Below are 25,498 nucleotides of genomic sequence, written 5' to 3' on the forward strand. Positions count from 1 at the left end.
GTGACAAACAAAGGTGTAGTTGTAAGAATAGTTTGTGTGTGTGTGTGTGTGTGTCCCTTTGTTTGTTTGTGTGTCTGTCTTTCTGTCTCTATGTGTGCGACTGCAGGTAAAAGCGAGACACCCCGGCCCGTAAAGCGATCCTGACACCATGAATAATGAAGATTGCCTCGACACAGAGGATAAGTTCTCTGTGCAAGGCTCCTTTTTCACAAGGCTTTCTCCCATGGGTCACGTGAGTGTTGCGGTGACAGTAATTTTTTATGAGTAGTGTGTGTGTGTTTGTTGTATGGCCATATACTATCCAAGCAGCAGGTGTTCATGTAGTCATTTCTACCATATACATGTCCTGAGCTGACATATCTGCAGCTGCACACATCCAGGCTGCTCTAGACCCTAAAATCCCAGAACCTTTCTGCAGCCAAGGGTCAAATGAATTGTCTTTCACCATTAGAAACTCAAGGCAGCACTTACGAAACTAAAGGCCAGGGAAGTGGATAAATAAAAGATGCCGTCGAAACAGAAAAAGTCCACAGCTTCAGAAGAAACTAAAGAGGTTGATGACGAAGTGGAGGAAACAGAACCAGAGTTAAAGGAGAAGAGCAATGGTGTGAGCCGTAGGGACACCTCAAAAGGAGAGAAGAGTCGGAAGAAACACAAGAGCGCAGAGAGCGCTAACAATCGAGAGACCCCAGAAAACGAGAAGAAGAAAGAGGGTGAAAAATTAAAAGAGAAAAAGAAAAAAAAGAAACCAGATGATGAATCTGAAGTCGATGCTGTGATTGAAAATGAAGCTGAAGAGGGTGAGCAAAACAATAATGACCCCAGGACCAGTTCTAAAAAGGAGAAGATCAAAGAGGAAGTGACTGAGGGATCGAAGGAGGAAAAGAAGAAAAAGAAGAAGAAATCCTCCACAGAGAATCCAGAGGGAGAGGGGGAGATGGGCTCCAAGGATAAAAAGTCTAAAGACGGTAAGAAGAAAAAGAAGTCTCACAAAGATGATGAAGAGGAGCCCTTAATTGAGGAACAGGAAGAGGAGGAGGAGGATTCAAAGAAAAAGAAGAAGAAAAAGGCAAAGAAGGGATCTGCAGATAGTGATGATGATAAAAAGAAGAAGGGGAAGAAATCCAAAAATAAACAGGTGGACTATGCTGCACTCTATCAGAATGAGCTGCTGACCTATCACACTGACTCATCTGATGGATATGAGGACGAGTACTACAAAAAGAAAGGTAAGGATTTGAACCTCAGATATTTCACTTTAGGCAAGTCTCAGTTACATATCAAACATATACTGCATTGTATGTAGGTACCTGTAGGAGTGTACCCATTAGTCAAACAAATATTTCCTCCAGGTAGCCTGAACAATGAGCATGGGAACCTGGGGAAACCCTCTGTGATTGTACTTGGGTGAAAGCTCAGTTATGTTCCACATGGATGGACCCAAACAGAGGCTCGGGGGCAGACAGGTGCTGGGTGCTGTCCCAGTCGCAGGGGCTGGTAGCACCGATAGGGGCCAGAAGCCAGATGAGCTTTCTCTGTGCAGATCAGAGGTTTTCAAAAATGGAGTAGGGAGCCAAAGCCTGCAGGGGGTATTTTCATAGGGAAAACAGAGGATGATTTTGCACAAGTAAATAACCCAGTTTACAATTTATTATCCTTCTTAAAGTTTTTTATAAAATAAATGAATAGCTAATGACAATGGGCCTCATACGATTTCAGTGTAGCCTTAGTTCAATGTAATTTAATTATGTCTTTGTGTGTTAGAAAATCATGACTTGAAATTTATGACCTAGCTTTGCATCATCATTACAGTGGTTGCCAGTGGCTTATTTACTGCCTCTTTCTGACCGATTTTCTATACATTTATGAGATAAATGGTTTTATGGTTATGTTCTGGTATGGTTGTGTTGCTCTCACAACACATGGGAACGTTTGTTGGTCCTGGTTAAATATCAGCAAAGCTGACTTGAAGAATAATAAAGGACAAGTTTAATTTAACATTAAACTGAAACCATAGTGTCTGAAGGCCAGTACTTGTGTTGCATAAAATGAATTATCAAAACAATATTTCTATTTTTGCCCATTTTGTTGATGGAGAGAGTGTGACATGTCAGTGTACATTACTCCTATAGTACTAATATTTTCACCACCAAAGAACTGACATTAAATAACTAATTCAAGTTGATGTAGTTTTTACACTCAATCATTGTAAAGATTATAAACGCTTTCACCAGTAGTACATGCCTGATCCTTGTCTTTGTTATCTAACTGGCTCACTCTGATCTCTGACACACTAAGTTAGGCTCAGTTTTACCGGGCCACTGTCTGTCTGATTTTATCAGGTGTCTCGCTTTCGTGTTAATCTGGTTTAAATAGCACTTCTTACTGTTCATAAGGTATCCGTAACCCTGTTGGATCGACTTTGGCTAAAATGCTCTTTATCAAGTATCCTTCCCTGTTCAAATTCCTCTGGATGTTTTTGCAGTAGGTTATTGGTTAGTCTTCTATCTGCATAGCCTCATTGTGTATTCCCTTTCACTTATTTTATTCTCTATCCTGTTTGTTTTTAGGTCAAACCTGATTGTCTACAAAAATAACATGTTTTCAGTAGAGTTTTGAGGCAAAGTCTCATACCTACAGGTTAATGTAATACTGCATTTATATGTAAAAATGCAGTTTTGTGTGCGTGAGCTTATTCCACTGTAAAAGAAATAGATCTGCGTACTTAGGTAAGAGACTAAAAGGAAGCAAATATATAATTCTAAAAAATATCTGAAACTTGACTGCACCAAATTTTATGGGAAATAGCTGTTGAGACATTTCACTAAGGAAATGGGTAGCATCATTAGAATTCATCCTCTGGATGCTGCCTATGTGTGTACCAAATTCCATACCAATCCATTTCATAGTTGTCAACTGCATAGTTGTACATGCTTTCCTTATACATTGAGTGGCCAAGAAAGACGTTAAAACCTGGATTTCACTAAGCAAATTGGTAACAGCCTTTCACTGGATAGTTACTGTTTCATTGGTCATCACTGATACTGAGGTCATCTGACTACCTGAATGTACTGAATTCACGTTTTTTTTTAATCATATTTCAAGATAACAGTGCCAGGATTCATCATCTTCAGGGAGCATAATACATTATTTTTACCATTGGCCACCGTAGAGGCCAGACCTTAACACCATTGAGAATCGCAGGGATGAACTGGAGAAGATAACGCAGTTCTCTGATCCCATCATCAATACGAGAACCTGGGAAAAATTATGTGACTCTGAAAGTGAACTGATTCTGATTAAACTGATTGAAAGTGAACAGAATACTGAAATTATGTAATGTAATAACCTGACAATGCAAAGTATCTTGAGGTGATTGCATTTTATAAATAAATTGAATTCAGTTAAACTGAACTGTGGACATATTAAGGTCTGGACCAAAGTGGTAGACTTTTTGACTGGAATGATTTAACGGGCTGCTGAGTTTTCATCCAGTTTACTTTCCACTTGGTGGCTTGGTGAGACAAAGAGACACATTTGTGAAATGTGAGAGAGACTTGGCTGGCATAGCTCACCAGACATGCATTGAATTCCCTGGCAGCCATGCATGGAAGGGAACATAATGCTCCCTAATGTTTATGGATTATTGGACACTGTCTAAGGATGTGACTTTGTGTTTGTCCCTTTGTTTTTTATTTTTCAAATCAGTCCCTGTTACAAAATTTACTCAATTAATTTTTAAAAATGTTAATGTTATTACAAAATGGGCAAAACTGCACATATCTTAATCTACCATTACTTTTCTAATCTTCATTCGGTTCTTGCTTTTTTCAGTGTACGAGGTGGTCACTATCACTGGTGATGTAAAGGGAGCTGGGACTGATGCTAATGTCTTTGTTACACTTTTTGGAGACTTCGGTGTCACTCCCAAGGTTCACCTGGCAAGCAAGTGAGTTAAAGCAATTCATGTTGATGTCAGTAACTTACAGTATACTTAGATTAATATATTGTCTGTGAAGTCTGTGTTTTTCTACTCTCTTTACTTTTTTGTACTCATTACATTATAATCTGTGTGTAATGGTGCACCTTGCACATTGAATCTAATTATTCTGTAACAGTAAGTTTAGTTATTTAGTTAATGTATTTATGTGCATTTTCAATGTCAGTTAACTTTTTATCTTTTCTATGTCTCTCTGATCCTTCAGCACAGAAAAGAGGTATCAGTCCGCTAAAGGATGGATATGATTCTGTCCTTGTGTTGGGTTTTATTGTTATTATAACACTGTATGAGAAAACATTCCTGTTCAGCATTAACTTGGTGCCTGTAGACCCCAACAATGAAGACAAAGCCAATTTGTACACTAGAAATCTCTTTGACCTCAACATTAAATATTTAATTTAATATCAGTGAAGCAGCGCATCTATGTTATGGTGCAGGAATCTCTCCTCTATACAGTCATATAACATGTCGGACACAGAATATCTGGAGTAAGGAGGAACTATGTGGCATGGCCGGTCTTCATTTCCATTTAGAGCCAAATGAAAGAAGACCACGATGCCATTTCTGTGGATGATCAAGTGACTCTCAGGGGATCTTATCAGGGACAGGCTCCTTTTATCTCTGCACACATTGATTGACAGATAGGGTTACCTTTGCAGTGTATAGGATATACCAACTTATTGAAAGCCACCTTGTGGTGGTCTTATTCATCCATTTCAGACAGCAACACCATACCATGTATTTAGTATCTCCAGGCTGTGTGACTGCAGTGTTACTCAGCTGATGAAATACCATACATGGGTTGTGATTAGTCGTATAAAAAACATGTTAAAAAGTAGTGAGTTTCACCTTACTCCGATATATTTTAGGTCCTGCCTGTATTGTGTAATGACCAAGGAAAACTTAACAACATGATACAGGTGAGGGAGGGTTGCTATGTCTCCAAGCATATTTGCTGTATTATAACTGAGGCAGAAGAAAAATGCAACTCTTTGGAAATTCAGTGTGATAATAAGTCATTCAAATTGCATGAATTCCAAAGTTGGCATTGGATTTGTTTTTTCTGATTGTATAATCAGTGTATTCCCATCATTCTCCTGCACATGGAAACAGATTATAAGGAAATGCATTTGTACATGACAATATTTGGCAGCCTTAATTATGCTAGACATTACTCTGTCTGTAGGGTTAAATGTCACAGAGAGAATAGAATGGATGGGTCACAGACAAAGGCAGCTATTCTTCATTAATTGAAAAGAGGGTGTCTTATTCACAGTTTTTTAGTAGAGGGGATCTGGTGTGTGCACAGGCCTAGTTCTTCTCCATGAGGACACAGACAAAGAGGAGGGAGCATTGAAGTGGCTGAGTCAGAGGAGGTTTCAGATTATGCCACTGCAGTGGGTGCACCAGTATACACTAAGCTGGATCAGTCAGGGGCTGTAATTTACTGTTCCAGAGTTCAGTTCAGCTGTCTGTCTGAATTTACCTCCGTAAAATGTCTCACAATCAATTAGTCTCTCTCTCTCTCACACACACACATTCACACACATACACGTGCGCACACACAGTGAGTCTGTCTCTCCAATTCTGAAATCTTCAGTGTTTTCTCACTGTACAGAAGCAGAACTGCATTTGAGAAGAATAAGACTGATGTTTTCCGGATCAAAACACACAATGTGGGGCCTCTGAAGAAGCTGAGGTAAATTCTAGTGTGCTTATTGTGATATGTAATACATTACAAGAAAGAAAACCCAAAACAGAAACACTGGCAGTTTAGTGTTTGTGTATCTGCAGTAGATACTAGTGATGCACATCTACATACTTCACACAGGATAACAGCAGCTTACAGGGACCATCACAGGAACATTTGTTACCTATTTTACAGCTGTGTCACTGGCCATCAGAGAAGGTCAAGCCCCATCTGTTGTGGGGAGTTAGTGCCTTACTCCAGAGGAGGCTGAGTTCCACCACAGCTGCTGGACACAAACATTCAAGTGAAGCAACAGGACATTTAACAAATGCACAAACAGTAGAGATGCTGCTTTGTGACTCAGATATTTAAATATCATGGACATAATTGCCTTTTCCACAGCATGTTGATTAAACAGTCTCAATTCCAAGCCTGCTTACCAGCATCTGAGGTCCACATATTAGTTTTTTCCCTAGAGTTCAACAATTAAACTATTCTTGTTCAAGATCAAGAATTAATCTGCAGGCTTCACCTCTAAGTCAACATGGACGAAAACGTATGGGAGCTTGCATATCAGATTCATCTCTATTATAACTGATCAACTACATCCATTTCAGTATAAAAACACAAAACAAAGCTTTAATGGATTTATTGTGGCAAGCTTGTTTATGATTAACTGCAGGTGGAATTCATGTCACACTATGACTGCTGATTTTCCCAGGATCGAGCATGACAACACGGGGATGAATGCCAGCTGGTTCTTGGACAGGGTGGTGGTGACCGACATGAACCGGCCCCATCTGCGCTACTATTTTGCATGCAATAACTGGCTGAGTCGGGAGGAGGGAGACAACCTATTTGTCAGAGACCTGCTGGGCAGCCTGAACCCCATGGATGTCCCAAAATGTAGGTCACTCTGGGGCAAGCAGATAAAACAAACCAGATACAAAGGTTCATAAAGGTTAAAAGAAAATAACAAGCGATTCAAATTTCAAATACATCCACCACATTTCAGAGAATCCAGTCAGTTGAACATTATGAATCTCCACAGACAAACTATACTATAAACTATAAAACTATAGTTTTAAGGTGGCAACAAGCCAATATGAAATACAATGTCCATAAGTCTTGATAGCTCACAACTATCCAGATAGTTCAGACTATATGACTGAATAGATAACTTTAATCTTCAGTCCAACTTGTGACACTTTTTGAACAGAAAAAACATTTTGGAATTGTGACATTGTCAGTACCTTGTTTTGACCACTTGCACACAAAGCTGCCAGGTTGTAATTGAATTCCATCAGAGTGTAATTCATAGGTACACCTACCCATGTGTCTTCTGTTGCAATGTGATCTAGCATCTTAGTACCTGCAGTCAGTCAAGCAGAGCGCTGTGAAGCTAAGGATCAGATCAAGACAAGCTCAGAACAATATGACACACATACACATACGCATGCACAGGAACACACACTGTTATGAATATTTAACCTGGAAAGCATCTCAGTGTGAATTAGAAATGAAACTACTTGAACAAGCTAAATTTATCTGCATAGTGCTACCAATTGTGTAAGTTGTGTAGTCTAAAAAATGTCCCCGAAAGAAACTGATCAGCATTTACTTGGCCATAATCCTTTGATGCAATGTTGTTTCTATAAATCAACAGGTTTGTAATTTCCTATTTTGTATTCCATGTAATGCAGTGAATAAATACATAGTGAGTGTGTTCACTGCTGATATGAAGGGAAGTGGAACCGATGCTGATGTCTTCTTGAATATCTTTGGAGAGAATGGTGACACAGGTAGGACACACATTATTTTATTTTTTGTTATTTCTGATTTAGTTTTATGTTTCATTATACAGGAAACGCCTAGAGTTGGCTTATTTAGCTTGATGAACAGATAATAAAAGTTGGCAGGATTAGATTTTAAGTTATATAAACAGAGAAGGTAGTACCTTTCCATATTTGCGAAGCTGTAACTAGCAGGTTTGCCATTTCTGCTCGATAAATGACTTAATAATCAATAGTTTACTAAATTATGTACTATTCATATTGACAACAGGGCTTTATGTTGACTAATATTGGTGGTAGTTACATTTTCATTTTGATTTCAAAGTCTAATTCTGATTTTTATTTTTTTGTATTATGACAGGAGAGAGGCGACTGGACAGTGACAAAGACAATTTTGAACGGGGCTCAGAGGACAAGTTTACAATAGAGTCTCCAAACCTTGGAAGGCTAAAGAAAATTACTATTGGGCACAACAACAGAGGTTCATCAGCGGGATGGTTTCTAGATAAGGCATGAAGAACCTGCACATGTACACATGGTCTTTGCTGATATGCACAGATAAAAACATTTATAATGGTTTCTTAACGTGTTCCTCAAGGTGGTTATTGATGACATGGGGAACAAAGAAGTGTATGAGTTCCCAGTTAATCGCTGGTTTGCCATGGATGAAGATGATGGGAAAATACAGAGAGATATACTGGTTGGATCCCTGCAGCCAATGGGTATGAAGAACAACTAGACTGACATTTATTTAATTTATGAAATTTAAACGTAACCCAATATTTGTGTTAGGAAATTTAATACAACATTAAACTGCATGTATTTATTTTAATCTGAGTTTTCTTAAATGAATTTGTCTTATAGGTGCAGACAGTATTGAAATCTCATTCACTTTCTTTCTTTTCCAACTGCCTAGGAATTGTTTACAATGTACAAGTGATGACTGGAAATGTGAGGGGCGCAGGCACTAACTCTAAAATGCACATGGTCATGCATGGCTCCAAGGGTTTAAAAAACAGTGGCAAAGTCTTCCTGGAGGGCGGTGCTTTTGAGCGCGGTCTCATTGATATTTTCAATGTGGAAATTTGTGAACTGCTGAGCCCGCTCAGTAGGGTCACCATTGGGCATGACAATGGTGCTGTTGGTGCCGGATGGTACTGTGAAAAGGTACTGGGCATGTCTTAATGATTCTCAGAGTGATTCTCAAAATGTTACATTACATAAACCATACACTAATGTATCTTCCAGGTGGTGATATACTGTCCTTTCACGGGCGTTGAGCAGACTTTTCCTTGTGGGATGTGGCTGGATGAGGATGAGGGGGATGGACTGATTGAGAGGGAACTGTATGAAATGGTCTCTCTTAGGCAGAAAAAACAAAAGAGTGGGTATCTTTGTTCAACCCGCAGATTCTACTTAATGAAAAACAAGTCAGAAAAATAATACACATTCTTATATATTTTCTTTTTATATTCCTAAAAACTAGATTACCCTACTTTAGTGTCAAGTGTACTTTTCTCTTACTCCAGAGTACCCATGGTCCCTGTGGATTTGGACGTCAGATGTGAAGGGAGCAGGTACAGATGCCCAGGTGTTTTTACAGATCTATGGAGAGAACGGCAAATCTGATGAGATCAAACTGGAAAACAACTCAGACAGTTTTGAACAGGGCCAAGTTGACAAATTCATGGTAAGTCCAAGTAAAAGTGTCTGCCAAATGACTATGTGTAAACATACCATCTGCAAAACGGAACCTATTAGAGCTTTAACCATTGTGAATCAAAGTTCCTGTTGTTTTGCATTTTTGGAATGGCTATAGATTGAAATGCCAGACATAGGAAGACTATTGAAACTGCGCATCTGGCATGAGAAGAGACATCCATTTGCTGGCTGGCATTTGGCCAAGGTGAGAGTAATTTCTGTGTCTTTGTTGTTCATTGCTGTTCTTCATTGTTTTAGTTTATTCTTCAGGAGGAGGTGCAACGCAGACTGTCTAATGTGCAGTAAACCAGAATTTTTAATTGCGTTCACCCTTTAGTCTGAAAGCTAGATAATGAGCAAGAAATCAAGATGAAGATGTATATTATGGCACCTAAGACTGTGACTTTCTGCAGGTCACTTTGCTCAAGACACTGACAATGGAGAAATATTCTTTTGAATGTGGACGTTGGCTGGATGTCAATGAAGATGACAATGAGATTGTCAGAGAGCTTCCAGCTACAGGAGCAGCAATTGATGAGTCTCTGCCCTGTAAGAAACACCCAGAGTGTTGATGCTACTTTCACATGTTGCTGCTTTTAGCGATTACTGGCTGTTATGTAGTGTGTTGAAATTACCGGTACTGTAGTTTTTTAAATCTCTGTGGTTAATTTGATACCTACAAGCTAAAAATTAAATTTTTTTTTATTTGATTGTGTTCATATTTATGTTTAATCTTTTATGTGTTTTAAATCATTTTGACTGTCTTATTGGTTTGCCTGTAAAAAACTTAATTTTATTAAACTGATTGACTTACGATAAACACATATAAATGTGCCTTATGTAAACAGTTTTTAGTGTTGAGTGTCTATACAATGATTATGACAGTGAATGAGTACTAATATGTAAATGTCCTGCTGTTGTTTTTTTTTTTTCAGTGATTAAGTATCGTGTCACCATCTGCACTGGCAATGTCAGTGGCAGTGGCACCGATGCCAGTGTCTTCCTCAACATTATTGGTGACCTGGGTGACACAGGGGAGCGGCTCATGATTATGAGCAAAAACAATGTCAACAAATTTGAGAAGGGCAATGTGAGTGTATTATTAATTAAGATGAAAGAAAACACTACAGTCATCACTAACCTGTTGTTTATCCCCTTCCACAGCATGATGAGTTTCTCATTGAGGCCGTATCCTTGGGCCAGGTGCGTAGGGTTCGTGTTGGTCATGATGGCCGAGGGGGAGGCTGTGGTTGGTTTCTTGATAAGGTGATGGTAAGGGAGGAGGGCCAGCCTGAGACCATGGCCGTTGAGTTTCCCTGTTTCAGGTAATGAAGTAATACTTTACAAATGATTAGTTTCACATTTTGCAAGTTAGATTTGTAATACTGGGCCAACAGTCAGGAGACTGCTTACCTTTGTATAAAGACCTTAAGCAAGGCAAGAAGTTAGTCTAGCACTAAAGCCAAACATCTGCACTTCTGAAGCTTACTGAAGAATACATTATTTCTTATATGTTTAATAATGCTGACTAGCAAAGTAGTAACTAAATTACATTTAGTGTTGACTTTGTATTTCCACAAAAACATCAATCAGATGTCCAAAGAATTGTCCAAACAACTTTAAAACTGCTGTAGTGTTTTAAAAACCGGCCATGTCTACATTGCCTAGTTCTCCAGCGGCATGTGTTCAAGCAGTTAGGTGAGTGTGACATTACAAATAGGCACTAAATGCATGTGGCCAACCAGTTCTGTCCTTCAGTAACTGGAACCAAACCGCAAGGCTGAGGTGCACGGTTACTTCAGGAAGGAGGTTTTTCATGTGTGCCTATCTGCCTGCCTCGTAAAAGGGAAAGCTTAGCTCCAGAAACAATGTAGGTCATGCGAATATGCCATTGTTATGTTCTATTTGATCTTTTTTCATGTGAACTTTAAAGCTAATGATAATCTAAATAAATTAAATAAAAAGTTAAAAGTTAAATTGTAACTGCATAATGTGGGTCTGAACTTGTTTTGTTTTTTTTGGTGTTTTTTATATTTTGTGCAATTGTTTCAGTAAAATTAAAATCGAAATCGAAATCTGAAACCATTCAGCAGTTTAAACGAAACAAATGCATTTACTTTGTGTTTTCCTTCAGGTGGCTGGACCATAATGAGGATGATGGACAGATTGTCCGTGAGTTGGTTCCAGCCGGAGATGGTTTGCGTCTCTTTAGTGAGTACAAAGGTCATTTTAAAACAAGACCAGTATATGCTTCAGTGCTTGCATAAATTACATTCCTGTCTGTTTCTCTCGAATGTCACTCATCATCAGATGTCAGCTACCACATAGCAATTAAGACGGGCAATGTGAATGGGGCCAGCTCTGACTCTAGGGTGTTTGTGAAGCTGTATGGGGAGAAGGGTGATACAAACAAAGTGATACTGGCAGTTTCTGACAATGACCTTGGGAACTACTTTGAAACTGGACGCACTGACATCTTTACGATTGAAACCTTTGACATTGGACAGGCAAGTTTCTTAGACATGTATACTCTTCATAGAAAACGAAGAAAATAATTTATTCTATTCTATTCCACTTTATTTTTACATGCCCACTGTTACTTACAGGTCAACCGTCTCCTGATTGGTCACACCAACGAGGGTCTACGGGCTGGATGGTTTCTGGACAGTGTGCAGATCTCTGTGCCAGTTCATGGGATGCAATACATGTTCCCGAGCCACCGCTGGCTCTGCAAAGACAACGCAGATGGGAAAGTGGAGATTGAGATCTACCCCAGTGAGATTCTGGACATAGAACAATGTAAATAAAAAACTTAAAAAGCCAGGATTATATTACAACACTGATTATAGGAATTATTGTGTGCCTCTTCACATTGTCATAATATTGTTGTCCTCTCACATTAACAGTGATCAACTATGAAGTAACAGTGGTTACAGGGGATGTGCGTGCAGGTGGCACCAATGCCAATGTCTTCTGTCAAATCTATGGAGATGAAGGAAAAACTGAAGTTCTTACCCTCAAGAGTCGCTCCAATAATTTTGAACGTGGTACTACTGAAATCTTTAAGGTTTGTACTAATCCTGTGTTGTACTATGTCAACATCTGTGGGTGATTTAAGTTTCTGGTGTGACCTGACTTCATACCTACCACCCAGATTGAGGCACAGGATGTTGGTAAGATCTATAAGGTACGAATCTACCATGACGGGAAGGGTATCGGAGATGGCTGGTTCCTGGAAATAGTGCACATCAAGCGGCTGATGATGGCTATGGTGCAAGTTGAAGTTAAGAAGGAGGAAATCAAGAAAGACAAGAAAAAGGACAAGAAAAAGAAGAAAAAAGAGGAAGAGGAAGAGGTGGAGATAGTTGAGGAGCTTCAGGAAGTGGTGATGACATATACTTTCCCTTGTAACCGCTGGCTTGCCAGGGATGAGGAGGATGGGGAGATTGTGGTTGAGCTTCTGTCTGAGGACAATGAAGAACTGGAGAGTAAGTAGAACGTGAATGTAATGTGTGGACACACCAATAGCAACTTCCATATATTACATATTGTTTTAATTGTATCATTTGGAATGAATGCTCAAAATGTTATCATGTGTGCAGCACTAAAATGTCACTTACTCTGCTTTCTTCTCAGTGAACTCATATGAGGTTCATGTGTTCACTGGGACTATGTGGGGGGCAGGGACCGATGCCAATGTTTATATCAACATCTATGGAGAGATCGGCGATACAGGGGAGCGACGGCTCAAGAAATCCAACCACCTGAACAAATTTGAGAAAGGTCAGGTAAGGTTTCTGTGTTCAAGTGTACCACTGACATTTGTGTTGCGTTTTCAGATCTTTTATGCCTGTAATAAAAACATATGACATATCTTGACCTTTTGCCACTTGTCTTTCCACTCAGGAGGACATTTTCAACATCACAGCTGTCGACCTTGGGGTCCTGAAGAAACTGAGAATACGACATGACAACAGCCAGGCCAGTCCTGGCTGGTTTTTAGACAGACTGGAGATTGTAGATAACAAAGATGACACCACGTAAGTCATGAAGTGAAGATTTTAGAGAAGAGCAGTAATTGAGCAACACTTTAGATAATATGTGACACTGCATCTTCAGACAAATCATATTTATGAATTGACAGATTAACTCAGTCACTTAATCATTGATTTGCCAAGTCAAACTAGCCACTAAGTCAATGCACTGGGTATTCATAAAATGAAACATCATCATCTCACACAGCTGATAGAACCTTTGCCCAATAAATATTTGAAGAGCTCCACTGTGTGGTGGAAAATGGTACTTTATATAATATTCTGGTTAAGGCACAGCCTCTCTAAGGAGACTTGGGATTAGTATCAGTAAGTATTTTTGGACATATATAGAGGAACATTTAACTGTCCTAAGTTAAAACTGCTCTAATATTTTCACTATCTATATTGTGTGCTGCATGACACAAATATCTTATAGTGTATATTGTGTTTAGATACTTTTTTCCTTGTAAACGCTGGCTGGCTATTGATGAGGATGATGGACAGCTTGCCAGGGAGCTTGTTCCTGTGGATGAGGCCTTTATGAAGAAGGGTGATGATGATGATGAAGAAGAATCTGAAGCCACCCTTGGTCTGGAACAGAAAGGTGAGAGCAACGATATGACTGCACGATGAAACTCTGCTAAAGAAACATCATGTCAAAAACCATTATTTAAAGTTAATAAATAGGCATGAGGATAATAATCACTAGATTGCCTAATGATGAATTAATTCTGATTCCTCATTATAACAGCGATGTCAACAACATACACAATTAGTATAAAAACTGGTGACAAGAAGTATGCAGGAACAGATGCTAATGTCTTTATGATCCTGTACGGCACCAAGGATGACACAGGTAATACTTCAACTCATACTGCATTATGTCTTTAGAAAAGTGTGTTTCAATTATTAAATTAGTCTGTGATATTCTCATCTGCAGGGATAATTAACCTGAAGGCATCAAAGACTCATAAGAATAAGTTTGAAAGAGGTTTCATTGATGAGTTCACTGTGGAAGCTGTGGATATTGGACCGCTGAAGAAGCTGCGTATTGGACACGACAACTGTGGTACAGTAGGACAGGCTCCCTGTCTGAGCATTAAAGTAGGCAAAAAGACTCAATACTTCAACAATGACGAATATACTAACTTGTGTCACTGTTTAAGGAGGAGGTTCAGCAGGTTGGTTTCTTGACTGGGTGGAGATTGATGCCCCGTCTCTGGGCCAGAAACTGCGCTTCCCCTGCGGTCGTTGGTTGGATAAAGGGGAGGATGACGGATACATCGTTAGGGACCTTTTCCCAAATCCTCTTCAGACAGAGCTTTACACACCATGTAAATCACAATGAGTTCTATAGTCACATTTACAAATATTTTCTGTTGATACACATAACTGTAAATGATAAATCTATTTTATTTTGCAGTTGTTCCCTATGAGATAAAAACCTTCACAAGTGACGTGTTTGGGGCCGGCACAGATGCTGATGTTGCCATTGTCCTGTATGGACGAAATGCTGTGTGCACACAGCAGAAGTCGCTCTGTGTCAACAAGAGAGAGAGGAGAATGTACTTTGAGAGGGGAGCTGAAGACATGTTTATTGTTGAGGTACAATGACAGCATATTGTTATTAATAACTACAATGGTTTGATTTTATCAGAGGGCAGGAAAGTGAAGAACTGTAAATTTACTGTAAAATACGATACTGAATACTTTAATACAGTAATATTTTCCTCTTTCTGTGCAGCTTGAAGATGTTGGGGATGTAATTGAGAAGATCCGTATTGGCCACAATAACCATGGGGTAAACCCAGGCTGGCATCTGGACAGAGTGGAGATCAGACGTCTACTTAGGAAGGGAAAGGTACTGAATTCAGCTCTTTAAGAGAACTAAAAGTACTAAGACTGCAAAATCAAATACTCCATTACAAATGTAAATATCAAATGTAAAAATTCCATTTCATTCTAATAATCTAAAATCCTAATAGTTAATATCCTATATTATAATTGAGGATGCATTAATATGTAAGTAGCTTTTTAATATTAAGGTCCAAGTATGAACTACTTAATATACTGTTGGGTACTACTATAATAAAATATAATACATAACATTTTAAATATCTTGAATTTTTTTGTAGACTTTGAATCTTTAAAATAACTAAAGCTGTCAAATAAGTGTGATGGAGAAACAAATAAAAAAATTGCCTAATGGCGTAGATTAGAATTTAAAGCAGTCAAATCACGTATCTAAAGAAGAATAGCAATACTTACAAACACTTTAAAATTGCACAGATTAACTGTTGCTAAAACAGCTTGGTATAGTACTTCACCAAAATATAAAAACTTCTGACATTAAATATCTGAAACATTTCATGCAGAGGACTTTCATGTGTATTTGTCAGTATCTTAGTAATCACTGGTAATCAATCAGTGCCATTTTTGTGCAGTAGGTGGCAATATTCTCCTCACAGTTGCAGTAGAATAAGGTAATCTAGGCATGAAACTGTTTACTAATGTAAAGAACAGATAAATAAAAATGTAGGTGAGTTTTTACCCAGTGCCTGTCTCTGCCTCTCTCTGTCTCTCTGTAGGGTTCAGAGACTGTCATCTTCCCCTGTGAGCGCTGGCTTGCCAAGTCAGAGGATGACAGAGAAACAGTGAGAGAGTTGGTGCCCTCTGACATAATCACTGAGAAGCTTTTACGAGATGGAAGCCTGAAAGTCACTGAAGTCGAGGTGGAAGATGCCCTGGAGAGTATGTTAACATACACAAACAAACAACACACTCAATTGCATTTTATAGGATTTATAGCATTTGTCCCCCCATTGTGTGCTGTCTTTTTGGCATGTTTCTGAGCATTTCCTTCAGGTCTTTCTATCCCTGAATGAGTCTCTTTTGTGACAGCTGCATCAAACAGCGATGGAAAATTGCTTTATTTTTCTATTTTCCGCCAATTGCCTCAAACCAGTCCCCTGTGTGCTTTTCTGTGATCATCATCCCCACTGCAGCTCACACATACAAAGTGTCAGTGATGACAGGTGATGTCTATGGAGCCGGCACAGATGCCAACGTCTTCCTCACGATCTATGGGAACCTGGGGGATACTGGGGAGAGGAAACTCAGCAAGTCGGAAACAAACAGTAACAAGTTTGAACGAGGATCTGTAAGAAAGCATACATTTTTTGGCAATCTGTATTTTTACTACATTCTCTTGTATTATTTAAAATGTCAAACAAAGACAATATAGAATATTTCTGTCAGAAAGAACAAATTCATCAAAATTACAGTAAACATAAAAAATGGTTATGTTATTTCACAATTAGTTATGTTTTACTTCCCCAGGTGGATAAATTTACTATAGAGGCAGTCGACCTCGGAGAGGTTTACAAGATAAAAATCTATCATGATAACAGCATGGTGAGTGCTGACTGGTATTTGGACCAGGTAGAGGTGGTTGACGTGGACACAGAGGAGGTCTTCCTTTTCTTATGCGAACGTTGGCTCTCTAGGAAGAGGGAGGACAGACGCATCGAGAGAGTCTTCTATGTCAAGGTAGTGTGAAAAACGTCTGTGTGTGATGGGTTCTAGGAGGTGTCTTAAAATCATTTGTAACGCCATGTTAAAATATATATAACTTTAAGTAAGAAATATTACTGACCTAGTGTAGATTTATGTACTGGAAGGAAATTTGGTTTGTGGCTTACAGCAGAGAAAATAGACACTTAGACAACAAATAGACAACAAGACTGAGTGTTTACACACTTGCTTGTGCTAGTGACTCAATGAGGCCATAGCTGTGTGTCTGTTGTGTTGTCTTTAAGGGCTATGAAGGAGTGAGAGAGAGCCTAAATAGCAAAAAGAAGAGCTCAGCTCTGACAGTGACGAGTGTTGACAGTAACATGAACAAAAAGAACAAGAAGAAGAAGGAAGAAGAAATCGAGCTCCCAAGTATGAAAAATCAAAAACCTTCAGCACTGCGTGCATGATTCATCCTCATCCCTGTGATGATTGTTATTAATATTAGAACACAGACAGTTTGCATAATCTCATGAATGAATAAGTGCTGTACTCTTCATGTGCAGTCATACCATACCACATTACCATCTGTACTGGACTGGAGCGGGACGCGAGCACCACCAGCAGGGCTTATGTGATCATTATTGGAACCAATCACACCCAGACAGAAAGGCTGTGGCTGGACCTGCCGGATGGGAGGAAGGGCTTTGAGGCCGGGTCTCTGGAGAACTTTGAGTGCCATGGTTCAGATGTAGGGGAGATGAAAAGGGTTGAGGTGAGGGAGGGGGGGAAGCTTTTAGAGTTTCAGTGATAATCATGCACTCTCTGTACACACACACACACGCGCGCGAACATGCAGAAAAATACACCCACGTTGCTCGAAGTAAGTGTTTCTCTCCCTCCCTGCAGCTTGGCCATGATGGGGCCACTCCTGAGAGCTGCTGGCTGGTTGATGAGCTGTCTGTTGCTGTGCCAACCAAAGGGGTCAAATATATATTTGCTTGCAAGTGCTGGCTGGCCAAAGATCGAGGAGATGGGTTGACTGCTAGATTATTCAACGTGCTTGATGCAGAGGCCATTTCCATCTCCCAGAAGGTATGTTAATGTGAACAAATTAATGTAAGCACTGCCATATGGCAGAGAACATACATCACAGTAAGATCAAATTAATCCAACAGAACACAGATAATAACTTAATTTGTATCATACCATTCAATGATACTAGAGTTTTTACTGAACTGTCACCACTTCTAATCATTATTAAACAATTTATTTCCTAATAATACCTTGATCCTTTTAAATGTGGCATGTCTCCTGCTTTGGATGTGATTTATTTTAATTTAAAAGGGATTTGTATATTTTATCTTTATTTTTCTAAATATAAGATGGACATTTGGTTTGGTAGATAGCCACTACAACATGATCCCACTGCAACTTTGAATAGTCTACATTATACAATATTTAAAAGGTCTCTCCCCACATTGATAGATTAGTAAGTGTAGTAGACATAGGGACAGGGGTACCCTGGCTCGTGGCCAAACAGAGCCTCAGTTGACATCATCACTATCAACCTTATAATTGCTAATGATGTACAAACACAGTTACCAGGAAAGTTTTTTCTATAATGCTTCAAAACTAAAAATGTGTGATTTGCCAATTCACTTAAGTCTTTATTTATCTGACAAAAGTACAAAGAAAAGATTTTCTCTCTTTTCACATTTTGTACTGTGGTAGAAACCTGAGCTCATGTTTTATGGTCTGAAATACGGTGGAAGTGTGTTTGTTTTCGGGTTCAATACAGACAATACAGACTGTTTTCAGTGAAAGGCGTAGAAGCTAGTATCTGTGATGGCATTAGGGTGCACCACTCATTCTTCACGTCCTACAGCAGTGCTTGACTAGCCTGCCTGAAGTCTAGGTCTGAATTCAATTGAAAATCATCATGAAGCAGGTAAAGTTTTGAATCCACCAAGAATAAGAAAATATTCCACTTGCAGAACTGCAATAGTTTCATTTGTAAATGTAAATAAAAGGAAAGGTAGAAGGTAAGTAGATAAGTAACACAGTGTTACTTACTTCTGTCTCAACTTTTTGGTATCAAACTTTAAATTTACTTATGTTTGAAAAGTAAAATTAAGTGGGTCAGTGAAAACATTCTGTACTTTTGTCAGATAAATAAAAATTCATGTTTCTGCTGTGCTTTGTAAGTTTGTAAATGGATTTAAAGCAGATGAACTGTTGATAAGCTTCACACCACTTCCCCCTGGTGTTTAAAGGTAATATTGCTTGTGGGAAAAAATAAAGTGAATAAAGTCTAATGCTTTCATGTCAGATTATTTATGAGGTGACGGTGGTAACTGGAGATGTGCAGAATGCAGGAACAGACACCCAGATCTTCATGACTGTTTTTGGGGCCAACGGCAGCACAGAGGAGATTCTGCTGCAAAAGAATGAGGACAGGTAATCCAACATGGACCATATAATAAAATAAAAATGTAGAAAATTAAATAAAGCAACTGTTTCATGATTCTGCAGATGTTAAACTGTGTGTGATGGATAACAGGTTTGAACGTGGACAGGAGGACACTTTCAACACGGAGATCAATGACATTGCCCCACTCAGGAAGATGAGGATTCGTATTGATGGCTCTGGCAGTCGACCTGACTGGTTTCTGGACAAGGTCATTTCACCTTACCTAACTTATCAGAGAAATTAACAAACCATGTTTTTAATGCTGAAAGTGCTCAAGAAGGACAGCAAAGGGGAACGCTTTAAGCAGGTTTAATCCACTAGGATCACCTGATAATGCACTATATTCAAGTTTCCATGATTCTTTAGTGCTAATTGGTTTTGAAGAAACCACTAGTCTCATCCATAAAACATAAAACCAGGAGCAGAGAAAGTAGAACAGTAATTGCTAGCTTCTTCTAAAATCAATAATACAAAGCAGTCACAGGTTTGTGTTGTTATCCTGGCGCTGTATGCTTTAGGTCACAGGATCATTCAGTCTATTATATCACACAGACAAATACACAAACACACATGCCTGCAGGAGAATGGTCAATGATTCACCCACCCACAAAGACACACACACACACACACATACACAGCAGGGCTCAGTGTTCCTGGAGTGAGCATATTGACCCATTTTATTCACCATGCTGTTGTTGCTGGCATCACAGACACACACGCTCATACAAGACACACATGCATGCACATAAACAGGCTTAATATTGAGCATTATGTTTCTGTTTGCAGTAAAGAGAGACAGATAATTTTTCATTTTAAATTTGCTTTTGGTGTGAAGTGTTGTGTGTTTTTGTGTATCATCCATTTTTAATGCCTTGTCCTGCAGTATAATTTATTTTATTAATATAAAGACTATGCAGAAATGTTTTAGCTCTGTTACTATCCAACTGACCCTGTGAGGACAACATCAAAGCTCACCTGTTTATTTATTCTGATGTCTCAAGCCAACTGGTTTAATGAAACACTACACATTTCCTATGCAAATGTCTTCTCTAGTAAAGGCACTACTAGGCCTGCAGAGCAATAGGCCAGTCAGGAACAATATCAAGCCCTGTCTGTCCGTGCCTGGGACTCAGCGACTGCGAACATCTCCTTGGCTTGACCCTGCACAGAGCCTTGTGTGTTCAGCATCACAATCAGATGTGCTGGCTTTATGGATTGCTGGGTCTGTGTATTGAAATGGACACAACAGTGCACCAGGCGAACAGCCAGCATAGTAATCTGCCCAAAATAAATATGCAGAGTGGAGAGCTAATGCAAGTATGGCTGCCTGAGCCCAGTCTTTGCCTAATGATGAAATGTTTCCCAAGACAAGTGATCAGACATCTTAGGAGAACAAAGGGTTTGTGTACACACAGCACTGTGAGACTGTAATTAATACAGCCTCACACATTTGGGGTGGCAGTAGACTCTTAATCTTGTTACATTCTCTCTTCCCATCTTTATGGTGTCTAAACTAAAACATGGTTGGATTCATTAGGTGGATGCACCTTATGGTGTTTGACCTTGTTCCACATCATACCAGAATTACATAAAATGTTTTTTTTTTTTTTTGGACTGGTGTGATGGATCTATTCTATTGTAAAACAGTAGACATAAGTGTTATACATCATAATAACAGTAAGTAATATTGTTACCCTAAAGTACGTAAAACATATTCATTTATACTGTTTTGATACCACACTTTTTAGTACACTAAGTTGTCTATTGATTTTTGTGCTTTGGCTGTGACAGCTGATTCCACTATTCTGTAACAGGGTTTACAATACATGTAATATTGTAATGACTCTGCATTCAGGTGATTATGCGAAACCTGACCACAGAGGAAGTGTCTGTGTTCACCTATGAAGAATGGCTGTCAAAAACACGCGGACCCAAGAGGACCATGATCTGCGAGATGGCTGCAGTGGTGGACGAGGAGGTCATGGTGGAGCTGACCACCTACACCATCCAAGTCAAGACCAGTGATATCGCAGGTAATTCAACGATATGTGGAAGATACTGTCAACTGGTAGAAGTACCACTGACTTCCTGAGTGAAAACAAATTGTCATAGTTTTTCCCACTCGTACTGACAAAAAGCAAATATTGGAAAAAACGAAACCTTTCCTATGCTGTTAATTATCTTATGACACCCAGATGTACATCTAGTCACTCCTTGGAGGATCTTAATTATCAAGGTTGGAAACCAGTGATCTACTGTAAGGGGTTTCATTATTATTAAATTGAATAATTTACATTAGACAAAGGACAATGGATTGATATTCTTTACGTCTAACTTTTGACCTGTTCAACAGATGAGGGCATCTTAAGTCTACTTCTGACAGTAGGTTTACCAACATCATCATCATTCATTTTTATCTGTTGGTCAACATCAGACTAAACACATGCCACACAGCCATCGAATGAAGGAAGACAAGATGACATTTAAATTATGTTAATGTTTGAAAAATGTTATGTTAATGTTATTTTTAAACTTTAGTGACCCTTTTTGTTGTTTTATTGTCTGTGAAGGTTTAGTCATAGTTATTGTTTACTGCAAAAAGTTTAGCCCCCTCTTCATGGAAAAGAAGGTTGTTGACGAATATATTTTGTCACAGTATTCGTTAACAAAGCCGTTAGCCTCAACACAGCTTTGCTCTCTTTCTTCATGCTGCTCAGTCGTACTGCTGATCAATACGATAGTGGGGAGAGAAGTCTGAGCTGACTTCAAAGGACTGTTCTCTGCTCGTGGCAGTTACTGGAAGCTAAGACATAGCGTTGCACCACTACTGAGACTCAGGAAAGAATAATGAGCCAGACTGATAGGCACATACCCAGGAACACGCATGCAGACAATATTACACAGGCAATGCTGTTGATAAGTTAATAGATTCCTTTGGGAGTTTTATGGAGTAAGCTGCACATATAGTGTGCAGTGATTGTCAGGTATGTACATGAGTAAATAAGAAGGTAAATGAGAAGAAGATAACAGTAAAAATGCAATTTCTACATTGCAAATGTGTGATTTTTTTATTGCTCATTAAAACTACAGAGCTGTTAATTAAAATCACATTTGTAGCTTAGGTTAAAGGCGCACATTTAAAACTAGGACAGTGAAAACATGCTGCAGAGTGAGGTTTGTGCTCACCGTTGCCTAATACACATCCAACTTGACATGACATCAGAAATGTCAGAGAGGGATTATAGATGTGTGTTGGAGAATGTATCTATGCTGCTCATTTTTCTGTTTACATCCTGTGCTTGGTTGTTAGCTGATCAGTTTCCTTAGCACTGCAGTGTCAGTATTTATGCATGCATTTAATGTTGTTTTTAATGCATTTGAGTCACAGCAATATGAAAAAATGCAAATAGAAATAGTTTAAATAGACACTGCTTTGTCATAGCTTAGCATAGGAAGATAATGTATGTTATCAGCCGGTGATTGTGCTGTTGTGATCTATCTATAAACCTGAATAGGCACCATTAACCTCACATTTCCAGTTACATTGTCTTTGTTTAATCCACTATTTCTTGTTGGACAGAACACTAGAGTTTATTCAGGAAGGGACAATTTTATTTCTAAATGGGCCACTCTCTGTTGTCTCCTCAGGGGCTGGTACTGATGCCAATGTTTGGATCATCATTTTTGGAGAGAATGGAGACACAGGGACACTGGCACTGAAAGAGTGCAACAAATCCAATAAGTTTGAGCGCAAGCAGGTGGACACATTTCGCTTCATGGATATCCTCAGTGTGGGAGAGCTCTCCAAAGTACGAATCTGGCATGACAACACAGGTCAGCGACTCACATAAACAGTAACTCTGCATGGTAAACTAATTAAATCTGCTTATTTTAATTGCCATTTTGAAAAGTGAAGAAAAAAAATGTAAACTTACTAGATACAAATACATGTTACAGCTTAAATAACAATCACACTCTGACTGCTTGGTTTGATTTTGACAAAACCTACACAGATGGAGCTGCTGTCCAACTCTCACAGCTGCTGCATCACGGCTTTGGCTTCAAAGAGACCTGAAGGGGTGGCCCAGCTTACTGATTGGATTAGTTTATCACTCCTGACAACAATTTCACTTAGCGTCTTTTTTCTTTCTTGATCCTATTATACCCAGGTCTTGCTCCAGGATGGCACTTGGAGTATATTGATGTGAAGGATGAGATCATGGACAAAACATTTCGTTTCCCCTGTGACCGCTGGCTTGCCAAGAATGAAGATGATAGGCAGTTAATGAGAGAACTGCCTTGTGCTAACAACGACTACTTAGACCTTAATGAGAAGACCAGTAAGAGCAGCATTTAAAATGTATTTTAAAGTTGTAATCCTTAAGAGTTCAGCCCCGGTTGATGTGATATAGTAATATAGGTGCCAAAAGTCTTAAATTCATCACAGTGCAAGTATTGTCTTCATCAATTACTTCTTGCTGTTTAAAAACAAATTAAGAACAGAAGCCCTTGAAATACTGTTGTACTATTGGAGATCCATTTTTGTTGAATCATCACGATCCACACAACTAGAAGTGACAGTATATTATTTCCTGTTGCCATGTCTGTTTGAGGACAACTGAGACAATTTCCTGAAACGGTTTCCTTGTTTTCTCTCTGAAAGAATATGAAATTTGCATCAGAACCGGAGACACGGCTGAAGCTGAAACCAAAGAAAATGCCTGGATTGTACTTGAGGGGAGGAAGGGCCGGTCAAAAGAATTTGTAATGGAGAACTCCTCAAAGAAGAGGAGGTTCTTGCGGTAGGTACTTGCTGCAAGATTAACTCAACAAGCTCCAACTTCTTTGCATGAAAAAGCTCAAAGAAATGTCCTTTTTCTCCCTTTAATTGTCGCTTTATACTAACTATGATAATCCCACCGGCACAGGTACTTGAGTCCAAACCAACACTGCAGTCCACTATTATGATTACTTCCTGCTGAATATTCTTTCGGACATAGAGCAAAGTTTCTGGGTCAATATAAGACAACAACTACTCACTCCCGCATGTTATTCTCTTTTTAGGGGAAATGTGGACAGGTTTGAGTTTTCTTCCAAGAATGTGGGTGATATTGCTGGTATCTGCCTGGGCCACATACCCAAGGATGGAAAGAAAGTAAAGGGCGAGGTTTACTGGCATGTGGAGGAGGTCGTTGTCACTGAAAGGGAACTGGGAAACAAGTAAGACCCTGAATACTGTTGAGTGACCTGCATGTACTTCTGTGAAAAATTAACAAGCTTCTTCCATTTGTTGGTAACAGGCTATACTGTTCTTTGTTGCTGTTTTGTCATCTCCAGGTACATCTTCAATTGCAATGCACTCGCCCGTCTCTCTCCAAAGCGGGATGAGTTTTTGACCTTTGAGTGCACGAAGACCATTGAGAGCTTTGCCAGTAAAGCTCGAAGCCTTGTGCCCGTCAAGTACGAGATCATCACAATCACAGGTGACGAGAAGGGAGCTGGTACAGATGCCAATGTTTTTCATCACTATCTACGGCTCCAATGGAGATTCAGGGTGCCGGCAGCTGCAGCAGAAGTTTCGCAACCTATTCGAACGTGGGCGGACTGACCGTTTCCTCCTGGAAATGCTGGACATGGGAGAGCTGCAGAAGGTTCGGGTGGAGCATGACAACTCTGGTCTCAGTGCTGGCTGGCTGCTGGATCGTGTGGAAGTCACCAACACAGCCAATGGTGTCACCACCATCTTCCTCTGTGGGAAGTGGCTAGACACCAAGAGGGCTGACAGGGAGATCGCCAGGGTCCTCTACCCAAAATACTAAAAAGTATGAGTCTTATTTACTCTCACAGCAGAGATATACCACAGTAATGACCAAAGACATTCTGCTCTGAAACGTTTTACATCTCAGGAACTGAGACAAAGTTTTACATTCATAGTTTTTTGAAATTATTTTCTGCTTAGGTATTTAATAATACCTAGAAATGGAGCATGCAATGAAAAACTGTGACAGTGTCTTTAGTTAGGACACCGAATGTGCCATTCTTTCTAAATGTCATATGTCAGGGACGGTTTACTCAGTTGCTTTGTTATAATAAAGACTTTCTAAAGATGAAATTCATTTGTAATAAATGTGATGTGAAATAATGCAATTGTGTTGATGAACCCACAGCCATTCTGTTCTCTTGAGCTAATAGCTACTAAAAAATAATTAAACAATTTAGAGCCAAAATATCAGGGTCAAGAACAAGAATGTGACCATTTTATCGAATTTATTACAAAAAGAGCACATACAAAAG

At 39.2% G+C, this 25,498-nt stretch overlaps 1 protein-coding gene across 1 annotated transcript; it reads left to right on the forward strand.

Moving 5' to 3' along the window:
• Nucleotides 1–505: 505 nt before the first annotated feature.
• Nucleotides 506–25,023, forward strand: loxhd1a (lipoxygenase homology domains 1a). The gene is given in 43 exon segments (XM_026356195.1): nucleotides 506–1,229; nucleotides 3,835–3,949; nucleotides 4,206–4,217; nucleotides 5,619–5,699; nucleotides 6,412–6,596; nucleotides 7,394–7,492; nucleotides 7,845–7,993; nucleotides 8,082–8,205; nucleotides 8,400–8,650; nucleotides 8,732–8,867; nucleotides 9,013–9,173; nucleotides 9,303–9,389; nucleotides 9,598–9,733; nucleotides 10,120–10,274; nucleotides 10,349–10,509; nucleotides 11,319–11,395; nucleotides 11,495–11,691; nucleotides 11,791–11,983; nucleotides 12,091–12,251; nucleotides 12,339–12,672; nucleotides 12,821–12,972; nucleotides 13,091–13,224; nucleotides 13,671–13,822; nucleotides 13,970–14,074; nucleotides 14,159–14,287; nucleotides 14,385–14,552; nucleotides 14,642–14,823; nucleotides 14,963–15,079; nucleotides 15,807–15,969; nucleotides 16,224–16,378; nucleotides 16,558–16,767; nucleotides 17,037–17,163; nucleotides 17,298–17,506; nucleotides 17,641–17,826; nucleotides 19,064–19,191; nucleotides 19,295–19,412; nucleotides 21,060–21,237; nucleotides 22,853–23,038; nucleotides 23,374–23,544; nucleotides 23,868–24,006; nucleotides 24,269–24,424; nucleotides 24,542–24,722; nucleotides 24,724–25,023. Coding segments are annotated over 43 exon segments (7,284 nt in total).
• Nucleotides 25,024–25,498: the final 475 nt, after the last annotated feature.

The sequence above is a fragment of the Anabas testudineus genome, chromosome 12, assembly GCF_900324465.2.
Source record: "Anabas testudineus chromosome 12, fAnaTes1.2, whole genome shotgun sequence".
In the NCBI taxonomy this organism is placed as follows: Eukaryota; Metazoa; Chordata; class Actinopteri; order Anabantiformes; family Anabantidae; genus Anabas; species Anabas testudineus.